Raw genomic sequence first — 17,667 nt, 5'->3', positions numbered from 1 at the left:
ACAGGCGTGTTAATATACGCCTGTGATCAGGATGAGAGATCAGTGTGTGCAGTGTTATAGGTCCCTATGGGACCTATAACACTGCAAAAAAAAAGTAAAAAAAAAAGTGTTAATAAAGGTCATTTAACCCCTTCCCTAATAAAAGTTTGAATCACCCCCCTTTTCCCATAAAAAAAATAAAACAGTGTAAAAAAAAATAAAAATAAACATATGTGGTATCGCCGCGTGCGTAAATGTCCGAACTATAAAAATATATCATTAATTAAGCCGTATGGTCAATGGCGTACGCGCAAAAAAATTCCAAAGTCCTTCCAAAGTTTTGGTAACTTTTAATAACATTAAAAAATGAATAAAAAGTGATCAAAAAGTCAGATATAAACAAAAATCATACCAATAAAAACTTCAGATCACGGCGCAAAAAATGAGTCCTCATACCGCCCCGTACGTGGAAAAATAAAAAAGTTATAGGGGTCAGAAGATGACATTTTTAAACGTATAAATTTTCCTGCATGTAGTTATGATTTTTTCCAGAAGTGCGACAAAATCAAACCTATATAAGTAGGGTATCATTTTAACCGTATGGACCTACAGAATAATGATAAGGTGTAATTTTTACCGAAATATGCACTGCGTAGAAACGGAAGCCCCCAAAAGTTACAAAATGGCGGGTTTTTTTTCGATTTTGTCGCACAATGATTTTTTTTTCCGTTTCGCCGTGCATTTTTGGGTAAAATGACTAATGTCACTGCAAAGTAGAATTGGCGACGCAAAAAATAAGCCATAATATGGATTTTTAGGTGGAAAATTGAAAGGGTTATGATTTTTAAAAGGTAAGGAGGAAAAAACGAAAGTGCAAAAACTGAAAAACCCTGAGTCCTTAAGGGGTTAAACATCTTTAATTTCATCTAAAGAGGTTAAAGCTGATTCATTTCTTTAAACCCTTAAGGTTTTTTAGTTTTAGCATTTTCGTTTTTTCCTCATCACCTTCTAAAAATAATAACACTTTAAATTTTGCACCTAAAAGTCCATATGATGGCTTGTTTTTTTCACCACCGATTCTACTTTGTAATGACATCAGTCATTTTACCACAAAATCTACGGCAAAACGGAAAAAAAAATTATTGTTCGACAAAATTGAAGAAAAACTTCATTTTGTAAATTTTGGGGGCTTCCGTTCCTACACAGTAAATTTTTTGGTAAAAATGGCACCTTATCTTTATTCTGTAGGTCCCTACTGTTAAAATGATACCCTACTTATATAGGTTTGATTTTGTCGGACTTCTGAAAAAAATCATAACTACATGCAGGAAAATTCATACTTTTATAATTGTCCTATTCTGACCCCTATAACTTTTTTATTTCTCCATGTACGGGGCAGTATGAGTGCTCATTTTTTGCGCTGTGATCTGAAGTTTTTATCGGTACCATTTTTGTTTTGATCGGACTTTTTGATCGCTTTTTATAAATTTTTTAATGGTCTAAAAAGTAACCAAAAATACGCTATTTTGGACTTTGGATTTTTTTTGCGCATACGCCATTGATTGTGGCATTTAATTCAGACATTTAAGCATGCAGCAATACCACATATGTTTATTTTTATTTACACAGTTTTTTTTTAATTGAGAAAAGGGGGGTGATTCAAACTTTTATTAGGGAAGGGGTTAAATTATCTTTATTAACTTATTTTTTTCACTTTTTTTTGCAATGTTATAGCTCCCATAGGAGACTATAACATGCAGTTCATTCATTCAATACACTGATCAATGCCATTGCATTCAATGGCAGGGATCAGTGTTATCGGTGGTTGATTGCTCAAGCCTGGATTTCAGGCTTAGAGCAATCAATCCCCGATCAGACACTCAGGAGGTAGGTAAGGCACCTCTCTTCTGCGTCCTAGCTGATCGGGACATCGCGATTTTACCACGATGGTCCCGATCAGCCTGACTTAGCTGCTGGGAAGCTTTTACTTTCACTTTAGACGCGGAGATCAACTTTGATCGCCATGTCTAAAGAGTTAATGCTGGACATCAGCCCGATCGGCGATGTCCGGCATTAGCCACGGTCCTGGTTGCTTATAGCAACCTGGACCCACCGGGTATGATGCGCGCTCACCCGCTGAGCGCGCGTCATACCTCAGGAGATGCTTATGGACGTTCATAAACGTCCATATGTGTTAAGGGGTTAAAAAAAATTCTGAGCTTTGAGTTTGGTCTCCTGCCAGGCCGGGAAGAGACCAAACTAACTGTTTGACTTGTGGCAGGGAACAGAACAGAGCCATCTAGTGGCTGTTTTTCAATCACATCAAAAACATATAAAGGTTGAGAATTTTAACTGCAAGCAAATAGCAAGGTGTCTTATAATTACATAAGGAACAATATATTAAAAGTATAGTTTGGTGACAGTTACTCTTTAAATGTCTTTTTAATGGTCAGAGCTCTATTTCTCTAAAACCTGGATAGCCGTTGATTTGTTTTGTTGTTACTACTTTTGTCAGTGGTACAGAGGACATTGGAGATTACATTGGAACTAATCTTGATATAGCCTGGATGCCAAGTTTGGAAGGGTTGATGAAAGGATATGCAAGGAAATTCCGACCCGGCATTGGAGGTAAATATAAGGATTTTATTACTGATATTACCTATAAAAAAGAAATACGTTAGGGAACAGTATAATATCACTGACCTACAAAGCAGATCAGTCTGTTAGCTGGATGATTGCAAGGTAAAAAAGGAACTGGATGGAGCAATCATGTAATACAGTGATACAACAGTCTTTTCAAACTCAACATACAATGCTAAGGACAGTCCAGATCTGCAAAATCTGTCAATGGCTGGAAGAACCGACCAATCAGAATGGGCATTTCACTGGTAAAATCCCTGTAATACTGAAGTGCATGCACTGAATACCTGTCTGATAGCGCCTCCCTACAGTACAGGGAGGTATTACATGTTCTGTACCACTCTTAACCTATGGCAGGGTTAGCTGCTCCTTTGGACACCAGGTGGGGGCAGCTCCATTTTACTTTTTCAGGACATTGTGTGTACTGTACAGGACCCTAAAGAAGCACCTGTCCTCTACATAGACAGTGATTACAGCTCCCAGCAGATCTTTCTTACTTTTATATGTAAGGACTTGTTTATCTGTATTAGTTATCTACTTATTTTCGTTTAATCCTCACTTTTTTCCTATTTTTAAATGACATTGTGGGGCTTCCCAACCAATTACCAGGTTTTCATAGAGTTATGGTCTCAACATACAATGGTTTCAACATACAATGGTCGTCCTGGAACCAATTGATATTGTAACTTAAAGGGGTAGTCAGCCAAAAAACATCTTATCCCTTTATCCCCCCAGTGGGGGTACCCCACGATCTCTGGGACGGAAGCAGCAGTGTCTGGAACATGACAGCTTGGAGCTTCCGCATTCATGACGTCATGCCACGCCCCCTCCATTCATGTCTATGGGAGAGGGCGTGACCGTTAGTACGTACCTATCACGCCTCCTCCCATAGACATGAATGGCGGGGGCGTGGGGCTCTAGTTGCCAGTCATCCGGCACGGAATTCGCTCTGTGCACGGATGACTGGGGTGCTGCGCAGGAGATCGTGGGGGTCCCCAGCAGCAGGACCCCACAATCAGATATCTTATCCCCTATTAGTGATGAGCAGCAGAGGCCATAATCGAATTCGCAATATTTCGCAAATATACTGACAATTATTCATCCTATGTTCGCGAAATTCGCATATTCCCTATGTTCATTAACTTTTATTTCATGTGAAAATTTGCATAACAATTAGCATGTGAAAAAAATGTCAATTCACATAAAATTTGCATAAAAATTTGCATGTGAAAAACAAAACAAAAAAAAAATGAATATTTGTCATTATAGCACTATATTATAAATATTTGTGAAATCGTGAAGTGCAGATATTGGCGATAAAAATTTGCATTGCGAATATCCGTGCTCAACACTATCCCCCTATCCTTTGGATAGGGGATAAGATGTTTTTCAGCAGAGTACCCGTTTAAGGGATTACTGCACTGATATTGTCGTTGGGGAGGACGCCCATTGACTTGAATTGACAGTGCCTATCCTGACTTGTACTAACTATTAAAAAAGAAAAAAATTGCTTTTGAAGACATAATTATTTTTTATTTTATTTTATTTTGTCCTTTGCAGGTCCTCCTGTGATCATAGCTGTAGACATTGAAGTGACCAGCATTGACCACATCTCTGAAATAAACATGGTAATATTACAACGCAACATATGTCGAAAATGTCAGATGCCTGTTGCCTCCACTAGGTGGCGATGTGGTGCAAAAAAAAAAAAGCTGACTCGAATTCGAGCTACACAGAGACCTGCACTTAATGGTTGCAACTAGAGATGAGCGAACTTACAGTAAATTTGATTCGTCACGAACTTCTCGGCTCGGCAGTTGATGACTTTTCCTGCATAAATTAGTTCAGCTTTCAGGTGCTCCGATGGGCTGGAAAAGGTGGATACAGTCCTAGGAGACTCTTTCCTAGGAATGTATCCACCTTTTCCAGCCCACCGGAGCACCTGAAGGCTGAACTAATTTATGCAGGATAAGTCATCAACTGCCGAGCCGAGAAGTTCGTGACGAATCGAATTTACTGTAAGTTTGCCCATCTCTAGCTGCAACAAGTGGGAAAGATCATTTTTTTACAGGCAAATATGGGCTCGGACATTGGGGCTCGGTATTAAAGAATCACTTATTATGGAATGAAATATATATATATATTTTTTTAGAGAATAAAAATGTTCAATTGATATTCCATACCAGTGTTTCCCAACCAGGGTCCTTCCAGCTGTTGCAAAACTACAACTCCCAGCATGCCCGGACAGCCATAGGCTGTCCGGGCATGCTGGGAGTTGTAGTTTTGCAACAGCTGGAGGCAACCTGGTTGGGGAAAAACTGGTCCAGACACTTTAACTTATCCTGAGTTATTTTATTGTTCAGGAATACACAATGACAGTGTTCCTACGTCAGAGCTGGAGAGATGAAAGGCTTTCGTACAACCACACCAACAAAACTCTTGGCTTCGACAGCAGATTTGTGGAGAAACTTTGGCTCCCAGACACGTTTATAGTGAACGCCAAATCTGCCTGGTTTCATGATGTCACGGTAGAAAACAAACTAATCCGACTACAGCCAGATGGTGTCATCTTGTACAGCAGTAGGTAAGAGGTCAAGGCAAATTATATGTAAAGGATATACAGTAGAGACTTATTTCAGAGGATATACAGTAGAGACTTATTTCAGAGGATATACAGTAGAGACTTATTTCAGAGCCAGTGCAAAGAGGTGGTGGACACAATTTATGGATAAGAAAAAATGTAAAAATCAATCTTGTTCTACATGCAAGGATAATTATATATAGACACAGCTGTACATGCATATTTGAACATTACATACATAAACATAGCGTGCATGCTCAGCAGAGCCTGACATGCATGTCAATAGGGGAAACAATTATCCGTCTGAAATCTATCATATATCTATATCTATCATATATCTATATCTATCATATATCTATATCTATCTATCCGTCTAAAATCTATGGTAGGGTAAATATCAAACCGCTGCCTTGGGTAAGAGAGCTGGTCTCTACACTGGGTTATTTTTTATCAATTTAACCCAGTATTTTCCAACCAGTGTGCCTCCAGCTGTTGCAAAACTACAACCTTCTCAGCATACCCGGACAGCTTTTGGCTGCCGGGCATGCTGGTATTTGTAATTTTGCAACAGCTGGAGGCACACTGGTAGGCAAATACTGATTTAACCTAGGTACGGCAAGCTAAATTATGAACTCCCACACTTGTTAGCTTTTTGAGACATGTTTAAAGAACCACTAAACATAGGAGATATCGTAATACAAATGGAGTAACTACAAATTATATGACCCCATTAGAAAATAAAGGATAGACCTCCCCCCCTACCCTATCGACATTAAACTGGACAGCAGCAACGCAATGGTGTGGCACAGGTTAGGCCAATAGCACAGTGTACTATTACAATACAGTATTTTTATATATATATATATATATATATATATATATATATATATATATATATTTATATATATATATATATATATATATATATATGTATATATATATATTTATATATATATATATATATATATCCAGGGCTCAAGTCCTGCAGTAACTGAGTTCCTGCACTTTTTTCACAGCAGTAACACTGTTCCCAGTCCTGCAGCACCAGCCCTTGAGTGGAAATCTTGGATGAGTTCCCTCACTTTTTTTTTCAGGACTTGATCCCTGTATATATATATTATGTATAATATGTATGATGGCCGCTTTTAGAGATGAGCGAACTTACAGTAAATTCGATTCGTCACGAACTTCTCGGCTCAGCAGTTGATGACTTATCCTGCATAAATTAGTTCAGCCTTCAGGTGCTCCGGTGGGCTGGAAAAGGTGGATACAGTCCTAGGAAAGAGTCTCCTAGGACTGTATCCACCTTTTCCAGCTCATCGGAGCACCTGAAAGCTGAACTAATTTATGCAGAAAATTCATCAACTGCCGAGCCGAGAAGTTCGTGACGAATCGAATTTACTGTAAGTTCGCTCATCTCTAGCCGCTTTATCTGAAGCTGCAGTACCTGAACAGCAACGGAAGAATATTTCATAATTCCATATATATAATACGTGTTGTTATTATTATTAGTAATAATAATAGAAATATTGTGCCAACAAATTCTGCAGCACTTTGCACTATATAGCTCTTCTTCGCAAAAGGAGACTCCAAGTAGTAAAGTTATAGTGTACAGCAAAATAATAACTAGCGTTGTTGGGCAGACGGAAATTAGTTTTCGATTGTGGCATAAAAACGCTTGAAAAAACGCCAGAAAAACTGCCATGATGCAGTAGGGATGTAAAAATGTATTTAGCTAAATGTTTATTTTTTATAACAACATTTTAATAAATATTTTTTATAAAGCGTGTGTTCGTTTAACTTTTTTTTCACATTTTTTATGTAGTACTACTACTCCCAGCATGGAACAAGACTGTTCCATGATGGGAGTAGTAGTACCTGTACTATAGACATATCGCCCCGGGTGTCAGTCTGACACCCGATGCGATTGTCCCTAATATAGCAGTGATGTGGCTCTATACAGCGCTCACTTCTCTGCACTATTCACATCACTGGCCGTTCATATTTCCCACCCAGAGCTGTGATTGGCCGGATGGTTTCAGCCAATCTTAGCTCTGAGGGAAACATCAATGAATGAGCGGCCGGAGTATAGTGCAGAGCAGGGATGCGAGCGATGTATACAGCCGCTCTGCATCTCTGCTATAGACAGGACGATCACATCGGGTAGCAGTAGTGACACCCGATGTGATGTGTCCTTTAGCAGGCACTACTACTCCCAATATGGAGCACACTCTGCTCCATGCTGGGAGCTGAAGTACCTGCATTAATAGACAGATCGCAGCGAGTGTAACTTCTGACACCCGCTGCGATCTGTCTATTAATGCAGGTACTTCAGCTCCCAGCATGCAGCAGAGTGTACTCCATGATGGGAGTAGTAGTACTTGTAGTTAAGGGAAGATCACTGCGGGTATCACTCCTGACACCCGCTGTGATGCTCCTGAATAATGTATAGATGCGGCGGCCGCTCTCCTATGGTCCCCTGCACGCCGTATATATACACATTCTGATTTCTCACAGAGAGCTGTGATTGGCTGGAACCATCTGACCAATCACAGCTGTGGGAAATATGAATATGTGTATATATACGTCAGTGCAGGGACCATAGAAGAGCGGCCGCCGCATCTATACATTATGCAAGAGGATCGCAAGGGACCCCAGCGATCTGTCAATAAGTACAGGTAACTACTACTCCCATCATGGAACAGTGTGTTCCATGCTGGGAGTAGTAGTACTACCTAAAAAATGTAAAAAAAACACGCACACACACTACATTTTTTATTATTGTCTGCTACATTTTGAGCGCTTTACCCGCTCACATAAATTGATCCCTGTTTAAAAATGAATAAACATTTCGTAATAAAAAAGATACATTTCGTTAGGTACAATTTTTTCCATCACTACTGTATCTTTTTTATTAATTTTTTTATGGTACCCTACGAAATTTTAATTAAAAAAAAGGTATCTCCATATTTTTTTGGATCGCTAAAGTCCAAAAAAGAATAAAAAACGCCTGCAAAAACGCAAAATTTAAATCCAACATGACGTTTTTCTTGGCGTTTTTGCTCTCCCATAGACTTCTATGGAAGGAAAACGCCACGATTTCAGGGCAAAAACGCCAAACTAGGTTTTTGCAGGGCATTTTGAAAATCCAGCCTCAAAATGCTGAAAAACGCCAAAAGGATTAAAAATACGCCAAACTGAAATACGCCAAGTGAATCTGGCATTTTGCAGTTTACCATTGACTTGCAGCTAACATCTGAACGTGGCGTTTTTTCACTGAAAAAACGCTGTGCGGGAAAATTGGTGTTTTTGACGGTGTTTTTGCAAAAAAAAACCTTAGTGGAGTTCCAGCCTAATACTTCTAAGCATATGTATTATCTCAGCTAAAGAGAATAGTATAACATTACTAACTAACTAAATTACTAACTAACTAAATAAATAAATATGTGTGAAGCGTGAAGTTTACACAGTATTACACTCATTTTATTGTGTAATCTAAAACTTATGTTAATGGCAGAATCACATCAACAGTCTCATGTGACATGGACTTAACAAAGTACCCATTAGATGAGCAAGAATGCAAGCTGGACCTGGAAAGCTGTAAGTTTTGGAGCCCTTACTAACATCCTGTATCATTAAACCGGCTATAGAATGAGAAAAAAATGAATGCAATATATTAATAATTGTTCCCATATTGTTTGATACTTTGACTTTAAAGGGGTACTCCCTTGGAAAAAATATTTTTTTTAAATCAACTGGTGCCAGAAAGTTAAACAGATTTGTAAATTACTTCTATTAAAAAATCTTAATCCTTTCAGTACTTATAAGCTTCTGAAGTTAAAGGAAATCTGTCATCAGAATCACCCGCACTAAACCTGTTACACAGGCTTGTAGTGCGGGTGATCCTGATTAAAACGCTCCTTACCTGGTTAAAAATGGTTCAGCAGTTCTTCAGATATCTTTATTTTTAGTTTTCTGTTATTCCGTGGCTTGGGACTCAGTGGGAGGTGTTATCATCTCGGACTCGGCTAAACGTCATTCTAGCTGGGCGGAGCGGCCGCCCGGCTCATGAATATTCATGAACTTATCCTCGTAGTCTAACTCCTTTTTCTAGGTCTGGTGGGGAGGGCTGCGCATGTTCCGTACACCCGGAAGCGGCGTTCTCCCCCCGGCTTTTCACTCATGCAGCAGGCCGTCTTCTTACTTGTATTGGGCTGCAGCTCGAGTGAAGCCAGGGGGAGAACGCCGCTTCCGGGTGTACGGAACGCGGCGCATGCGCAGCCCTCCCCACCAGACCTAGAAAAAGGAGTTAGACTACGAGGATAAGTTCATGAATATTCATGAGCTCCGCCCAGCTAGAATGACGTTTAGCCGAGTCCGAGATGATAACACCTCCCACTGAGTCCCAAGCCACGGAATAACAGAAAACTAAAAATAAAGATATCTGAAGAACCGCTGAACCATTTTTAACCAGGTAAGAAGCGTTTTAATCAGGATCACCTGCACTACAAGCCTGTGTAACATGTTTAGTGCGGGTGATTCTGATGACAGATTTCCTTTAAGGTTGTTCTTTTCTGTCTAAATCCTCTCTGATGACACCTGTCTTGGGAAACGCCCAGTTTAGAAGAGGTTTGCTATGGGGATTTGCTTCTAAACTGGGCGTTTCCTGAGACGGGTGTCATCAGAGAGGATTTAGACAGAAAAGAACAATCTTAACTTCAGAAGCTCATAAGTACTGAAAGGATTAAGATTTTTTAATAGAAGTAATTTACAAATCTGTTTAACTTTCTGGAGCCAGTAGATATATATATAAAAAATTTGTTTTTTCCTGGAATACCCCTTTAACTTTCTGGCACCAGTTGATTTAAAAAAAAAAATGTTTTCCACCAGAGTACCCCATTAATTGTAGAAAAATTTAAGGTGAATGTTCCAGCTCCCAAAATTAAAGGCAACACTTTATTAATTAATATTGACATAGAAAATAAAGCCATTGACATGTCTTTAAAATGAAAGAAACTCAGATGCATTTCAAAAAGCTGTAGCCTTGAATTGTTCTAATATACAATATGGTTGGAAAATATAAATAGCTCTTCCCTATCTACAACACCTTATAAAACTGTATATCAGAGACAATTACTTTAGAAAACAACCCTTTCTCATACTGTTGAGACCAATTCTAATAATGATACATATTTATGCAAGTCCTTGGTATGTTATTGAAATTCACTTTATTCTGATTTTCGTCTCTTCCAACAAACGTATATTTTGTACTTAAGGAAAAAAAAAGGTTACCCTTCTGTCAGGCAACATCTCTATTTTGACAATGAATAAATGCATTTTAAGCTGTGTAGAATAGAAGTGACAATGGTGTGCCCAGAGCAATACTAAAAAAGGAAGAAGCGTTGAAGTGTCACAGTTAGGTATTGTGCTTCAGTGACCAAGTTATATAACGTTGTACATGCCGAACTCCATTAAACCTCCTTGTCTCATCCTGTGTATTGTATGGTGGGTTATCATTTTCCAATATCATGCAGATGGCTATTCTGCTGAAGACATTCTCTACAACTGGTCAGAAACCCAAGAACAGATCCATGGACTTGATAAGCTTGAGCTGGCACAATTCACCATTACTGACTACAAATTCACCAAAGAAGTGATGAACTTCAAATCAGGTAAATATGACATGTGGAGTACACGTAAAACAAATGTTAAATACTTTTTCAGTAATGCACAGGTCTTTCAGACCTGGGGTCCATGATGACAATTTGCCAAGTTCATGCTCAGGAAAGATCATAAGGCAGTCAAGACAATTAACTAACCTACAACCATGCAAAGTATGCAACTTGAAGCAGCCTTCCACAGTCCCTTGGTTGAAGCAGGCCAAACATGACAATACATGACAATTCTGGTGGATTGGCTTATTATCTGTCATAGTCTGTTTTCAGGCCTGGGTTTTTATGGAACAAAAGGCAGGTTGGTAGTGAGACTTTTCATTCCCTCACTGCCAGATCAGGTATCGGTATTTAGTGTGGCCCAAATCAACACAGGTGCTGAAGACAGCTGGTTAATGGACTTTTACCTCTTAACGATCTTTGACGTGTATATACCTCATGGTGGAGTTGAGGGTGTATTGCATATGCTCCTGACTCAAGACCGGACCATACCAGGCAGCCCCCAGCTGATTACAGTAGCTCAACCCCTTTAGGACCGGGCCAATTTTTTAGGCAAAACACCTTTCATTCAGTTCCATATGAGGGCTTGTTTTTGCGTCAGCAGTGTACTTTGAAATGACATCACTCATTATACCACAAAATCTACAGCGGAACGAAAAAAAAACATTAGAAATAAAAAAAGGAATGTTTGCACATTTTGGGGGGTTCATTTCTATGCATCTGATACATCTTTATTCTGTAGGTCCAGAGGATTACAGCAATACCTAATTTATGTAGAGTTTGTTTTATTTTACTACTTTAAAAAAAATTATATCTGTTTGTAAGAAAATTAGAATAAAATTGTCCTCTTCTGACCCCTATAACTTTTTTACTTTTCCACATATGGTGATGTATGAGGGCTCATTTCTTGCACTGTGATCTGTAGCTTTTATCTGCATTTTTGTTTTGAAGGGACTATTTGAGCCTTTTTTAACGTTTCCTCCATTGACCATGCAGTTTTATTAACATTATATTTTAATGGTTAGGACATTTCTTCAAGCGACAGATGGGAAAAGGGGGATTTAAATTTCATTAGGGGAGGTGCTTATTCACATTTATTACTATTTTTTATTTTTATTTTTTTACATATTTTTTTCACAATTTTTAAGTTCCCATAGGGGACTGCTACCTGCCTTTTTTCGAAGGCACATCATTGATCAGTGTCATCGGCAATCCATTAGTGCAGGCTGCCTGCAATATTGGAGCGCCGATTGGACGGGAAGGAGGCAGGTAGGGGACCTTTCGATCATCCTCTCAGCTGACGGGGACCCCGTGATTTTGACATGTCCCAATCAGCTCCACTGTGCTACCTGCACTAGATTTTCAGCATTTTCGATCCCACAATCAACTTTGATCGTGGCGTCTAGAGAGTTAATTCCAAACATCAGCTCGGACACCATGTATCAAGCAAGCTCAGTTCCTAAGATATATATATATATATATATATATATATATACAGTACAATCATTGTATGATCACCGCTGTGAGATACATAAATACAGTATCTATAAGATCTGAAATCCAACCTCAATAGTGCAGTGCAGGTGTGCTTCATTACCTCCCGGGGATGTCAGTCACGATGTCCACAATCCGCCCGCTGTATGCGGCGTGTTACGCCGGGATCGGCGTTGTAAACAATAGAGGAGAACTTTCGGGTGAGAAGGGATCACGTCTCTGTAGCCGATAGTGTCCTTGGCAACGTACTCCTGTCGGCTGCGGAAGTCCACTCATGCTCAGAGTACGGAGAGAGTTTCTCAGCGCCATCTTAGTGAAGGGCACAACAACCCATCATCATATTGTTGTCAATAACATTGCATTTAAAGGCACAGCAGCACCTTTTGAGCTTGCTATGCACAACATCCCTTTCTTTGGTAATAATTAATTAGTATTGTAGGAATAAGGTAGACGTAATAGCATATTCTATATTAATGCATATAGTGAGAAAGTGGCATTCAATGGAATATATCATATATGGGAGGAATATATTAGGAGTCCCAGACATACCATGGCATTCAACACGGGATATGAGCACAGCAATCCTCCAAGATATGGGGCCACTTAGGAAGGCTCAGGAACAGATCCATAATACATGGACCATCCCGGCTGTGGTCATATGGCAACCCCAAAACAGGTACTCTCTAGGGAACTGCCAATTCAACCATTGATTCAAGTGTCCCTGTATTGTGGAAGAAGTGCTCAAATGTTCTCAAAGACAGCAGCGCACATCATTCTGGACTCCCAAGAGTATTCCCCCATCATATATAATAAAGGATAAACAATGACTTAGATCAAGCTTATGGAAGAAAAAATCTTTTGAAGAATATTTAGACATTGCATCATGACTGTTCGGTCCCCAATGAAAAGGTAATCTAAAAAATAAAGAAAAGATAAAATAAGTCACATATCACATTAAACTCTAACACAAGTGAGTGACTCTAATAGAATAAGGGGCTATACATGTTAGCTTTTCATCATATTTGGTGAGACAATGAACTCTGCATTGAGTCCCCTAGGTTTCAGACATTTTTATTCATACTGTATATACACTTGAGTTCACGTTTTTACAAAAGGGTGATTCTGATGTGGTCCACTACCATGCACCTGAGGTCTGACTCTGTATGGCCAATTTCTGTAAAATAACTGGAGACTGGTAGGTCTGTACGTTTTTTTCTAATGGAATAGCGGTGGTGATTTAATCTTGTCTTAAAATCGCACTTAGTCTCGCCCATGTAAATCAAATTACATGGGCACCATAGGATGTAAATCACATGATCACTTTTGCAGGTTAAATGGAATTTGATAGGATATAATTTGTGAGACACTGCATGTATGAAAGAATCACCCTTTTGGATATAGCGACAATTAACACATTTCCTACAAGGAAAACATCCTTTAGCCTGGATTGTTATGTACTTTTGTGTGGAACCACCATATTTTGATGTATCCGATTTGACCGAGTGGTCTTTCACATTCCGGGCCCTCCTATAGGACATGAGGAGGGGTGCCTGGAATTCGGAGATATATGGATAGTTGTCTTTGATTGTATGCCAATGTTTCCTGACCGCCTTGGCAATAGGTCCAGATCTTTCATTATATGTAGTTGTAAATGGTATACCATCTGTTTTGTTATTTTATGTTTTCTGATAATTACCGGACTTGCGCCTATCTTGTACTTTGTGTATGTGATGTAGTATGGCGTTAGCAGGATAGCCTCTGTTGAGAAATTGTCTAACCATCTTATTGGCTGCCTTGTCAAATTTCTCTTCTGTATCTGTAATGTGACTGGCACATATGAATTGGCTTAAAGGTAATGATGTTATCATAGATCTGGGATGAGATGATTCAAACTTAAGTAATGTATTGCAGTTTGTTGGCTTGCTATAGATATCAGTAGACAGCTTGTTCCCCACTATGGTGACCTCAGTATCCAAGAAGTGTATGGTATGGTCTGAATGTGTCAGTGTGAACTGTAGATCATGGTCTATACTGTTCAGAAAAGTTTGGATATCAAGTAATTCCTCTAAGTTACCACCCCAGACAAGAAATTTTTTGTCTATATACATCCACCACCCCAGGATATTCCTGGAGTGGTGGGATATATAGACATGGTCCTCGAAGGAAGCTATTACAATGTTGGCGCACGTGGGCCCATGGCAGTCCCACGTAGTTCAATGTAATATTTGTCATCATTGTGGTTAAGTACAAATGTAAGTAATTCCATAATAAATTCCACTTAAATAATTTCATCATGTGTAAGATTAGGATGTTTTTATCTGGTTTGTTGTTGTTTGATATCAATTTACCTCTTGACACAATCTGTAAAAACCAGAGGTTGAAACTCACTAACTAAATGGATAAATTCACAATTTTTTAATTCAAATGGCAAATCAGTTTGAATACTCTGAAGTGGAGTGTCATGGACTGATAAAATACCCTGTCCAAGGATATCTTTTGGTTGGAAAACCATACTTTCAGTTTAAGTTTACGGATAAAGCAAGTTACATCAAGTTCTATTTGGAACCAATCATTATGAATGTTGGGACAAAAGCTCAACCCTTTAGATAATAATGACATTTGATGCTCAGAAAGTGAAAAAGAAGAGATATTTACCACCGTTTTAGTGTCCGTGTTCTCTATCTCTTTTTCTGGTGAGATGTGTTTACTGATGAGGTCTTGGTATTCTTCTATGCCCTTGTTCTTGCAAGTTCTGAAGTGTTTTCTTCCTCCCCTTCTGTGCCGTCCCCTCCGGACGGAAGAACCTCTAAAAAAGATACAGCAGCAGATTTTTTGTTGGTTTTCCCAGTAGGTCTCCTGTTTACATGTGATTCCATAGCATCCTCTGTATCCATGGTCATGTTGGCTTTCTTTAATTGTCATCTAGATGTAGTCGAGAGGTTGTCCCATGTATGAACCTTGCCACTCAAATAGTCCTGGCAATCCCTGAACCATTTGTGCCTCTTTGTTTCTTCAATCTGGGCTCTCTGTTTGGTCAAAAATGCTTGTTGTTTCTCAGATAGTTTCTTATAGTCATCTTCAGGAAGTGATGCTTTCAGTGCATTCTCTAATTCATGTTACGCCGAGCGATCCGGGTCCCTGCTCCTCCCCGGAGCGCTCACGGCGTTCCTCTCTCTGCAGCGCCCCGGTCAGACCCGCTGACCGGGAGCGCTGCACTGACTCTGCCGGCGGGGATGCGATTCGCATAGCGGGATGTGCCCGCTCGCGAATCGCATCCCAAGTCACTCACCTGTCCCGGCCCCCGGCTGTCATGTCCTGGCGCATGCGGCTCCGCTCCTTAAGGCGCGCGCGCGCCAGCTCTCTAAGATTTAAAGGGCCAGTGCACCAATGATTGGTGCCTGGCCCAATCAGCCTAATTAGCTTCCACCTACTCCTTGGCTATATTACCTCACTTCCCCTGCACTCCCTTGCCGGATATTGTTGCCTTGTGCCAGTGAAAGCGTTTAGTGTTGTCCAAAGCCTGTGTTCCAGATCTTCTGCTATCCACATTGACTACGAACCTTGCCACCTGCCCCGACCTTCTGCTACGTCTGACCTTGCCTCTGCCTAGTTCTTCTGTCCCACGCCTTCTCAGCAGTCAGCGAGGTTGAGCCGTTGCCGGTGGATAAGACCTGGTTTCTACCGCCGCAGCAAGACCATCCCGCTTTGCGGCGGGCTCTGGTGAATACCAGTAGCATCTTAGAACCGGTCCACCGACACGGTCCACGCCAATCCCTCGCTGACACAGAGGATCCACATCCAGCTAGCCGAATCGTGACAATTCATTTACCTTTGTTTTTTTTTAAGGTAAATAGATCACATTGTAGGAATTCAATGTTTAATAAAATAATGTCTATTGAATACTTATTAGAAATTGCTTCATACCGTAGTCGATAGTCCACCTCATTGGTACAGGAATTTGTGCCAAACTGTGGTGAAGTATCCATGTTCAAACAAAGTCCTAATTAGTGTTGCTCACGAATATTCGCAATGCGAATTTTATTCGCGAATATCGCATATTCGCGAATTCGCGAATATTCTTGAATATAACACTATATATTCGTAATTACGAATATTGTTTTTTTTTTTTTTTATTTATTTTTTTTTCACAGTACACATCACAGTGATCATCCCTCTCTGCTTCCAGCTTCCAGTCTCTAATATTACTGTGTGAGACTGGTGTGCGAATTTTCGCATATTGCGAACATGTAATTATCGCATATGCGAATTTCCCTTATGCTAATTTTGTATATGCTAATTTTCGCATATGTTAATTTTCGCATTCGCGAATTTTTACGTGCGCGAAAATAAAACGAGAATATTACGAATATGCGAATATATGACGAATATTCGTCCATATATTCGCGAATATTCGCGAATTCGAATATGGCCTATGCCGCTCAACACTAGTCCTAATATAAGCAGCACATAAAGTAGAATGTTCAGCCAGAGATGGGGTGCACACATAATGGAGCCTCGGTACACTGGTTCCTTCATCCAAATAAAAAAATAAGTGTAGCACACCACAGCAGTGGAATCAACGTGGGTAGTTTGTTCCGTGGTGTATCACAGACAACATTTCACCAGCCTCACGCTGGCTCTCTCAAGTGATAACAGGGGATAAGTGCTGGGCTTTTATACACCGCCCACAATCATTGCATGACATCATCATTTGGTACATTTGCATACATAAACAAACTGAGTGTAAAATACATAATATCAAACCATATAAATGATAATAATCGACTCAGGAAGACATGTATAAAGGAATGTTGTGCATATCAAGCTCAAAAGGTGCTGCTGTGCCTTTAAATGCAATGTTATTGACAACAATTAGTGTTGAGCGGCATAGGCCATATTCGAATTCGCGAATATTCGCGAATATATGGACGAATATTCGTCATATATTCGCGAATATTCGCATATTCGTTATATTCTCGTTTTATTTTCACATATGCGAAAATTCGCGTATACGAAAATTAACATATGTGAATATTAGCATACACAAAATCAACATACGCGAAAATGCGCATATGCGAAAATTAGCATATGCTACTTTTCGCATATGCGAATTCTTGCACGCCAGTCTCACACAGTAGTATTACAGCCTTCTTTACACCACACAAGCTGGAAGCAGAGAGGGATGATCACTGTGATGTGTACTGTGAAGAAAAAAAACAAAAAAAAAAAAACGAATATTCGTAATTACGAATATATAGCGCCATATTCGCGAAATTCGTGAATTCGCGAATATGCAATATT

The 17,667-nt window shown here is 39.6% G+C and overlaps 1 protein-coding gene across 1 annotated transcript in view; it reads left to right on the top strand.

The window, feature by feature from the left end:
- Window positions 1–17,667, top strand: part of GABRD (gamma-aminobutyric acid type A receptor subunit delta) — a 49,379-nt gene that overhangs the window by 12,035 nt on the left and 19,677 nt on the right. The window contains exons 2-6 of the mRNA XM_056543664.1: window positions 2,495–2,607; window positions 4,180–4,247; window positions 4,983–5,203; window positions 8,718–8,800; window positions 10,735–10,872. Of these exons, the coding sequence (XP_056399639.1) occupies window positions 2,495–2,607; window positions 4,180–4,247; window positions 4,983–5,203; window positions 8,718–8,800; window positions 10,735–10,872 (623 nt within the window). The remainder of the gene's footprint in view (window positions 1–2,494; window positions 2,608–4,179; window positions 4,248–4,982; window positions 5,204–8,717; window positions 8,801–10,734; window positions 10,873–17,667) is intronic.

The sequence above is a fragment of the Hyla sarda genome, chromosome 10 (genome assembly GCF_029499605.1).
Source record: "Hyla sarda isolate aHylSar1 chromosome 10, aHylSar1.hap1, whole genome shotgun sequence".
Classification (NCBI taxonomy): domain Eukaryota; kingdom Metazoa; phylum Chordata; class Amphibia; order Anura; family Hylidae; genus Hyla; species Hyla sarda.
This window is presented reverse-complemented; position numbering and strand designations above follow the sequence as displayed.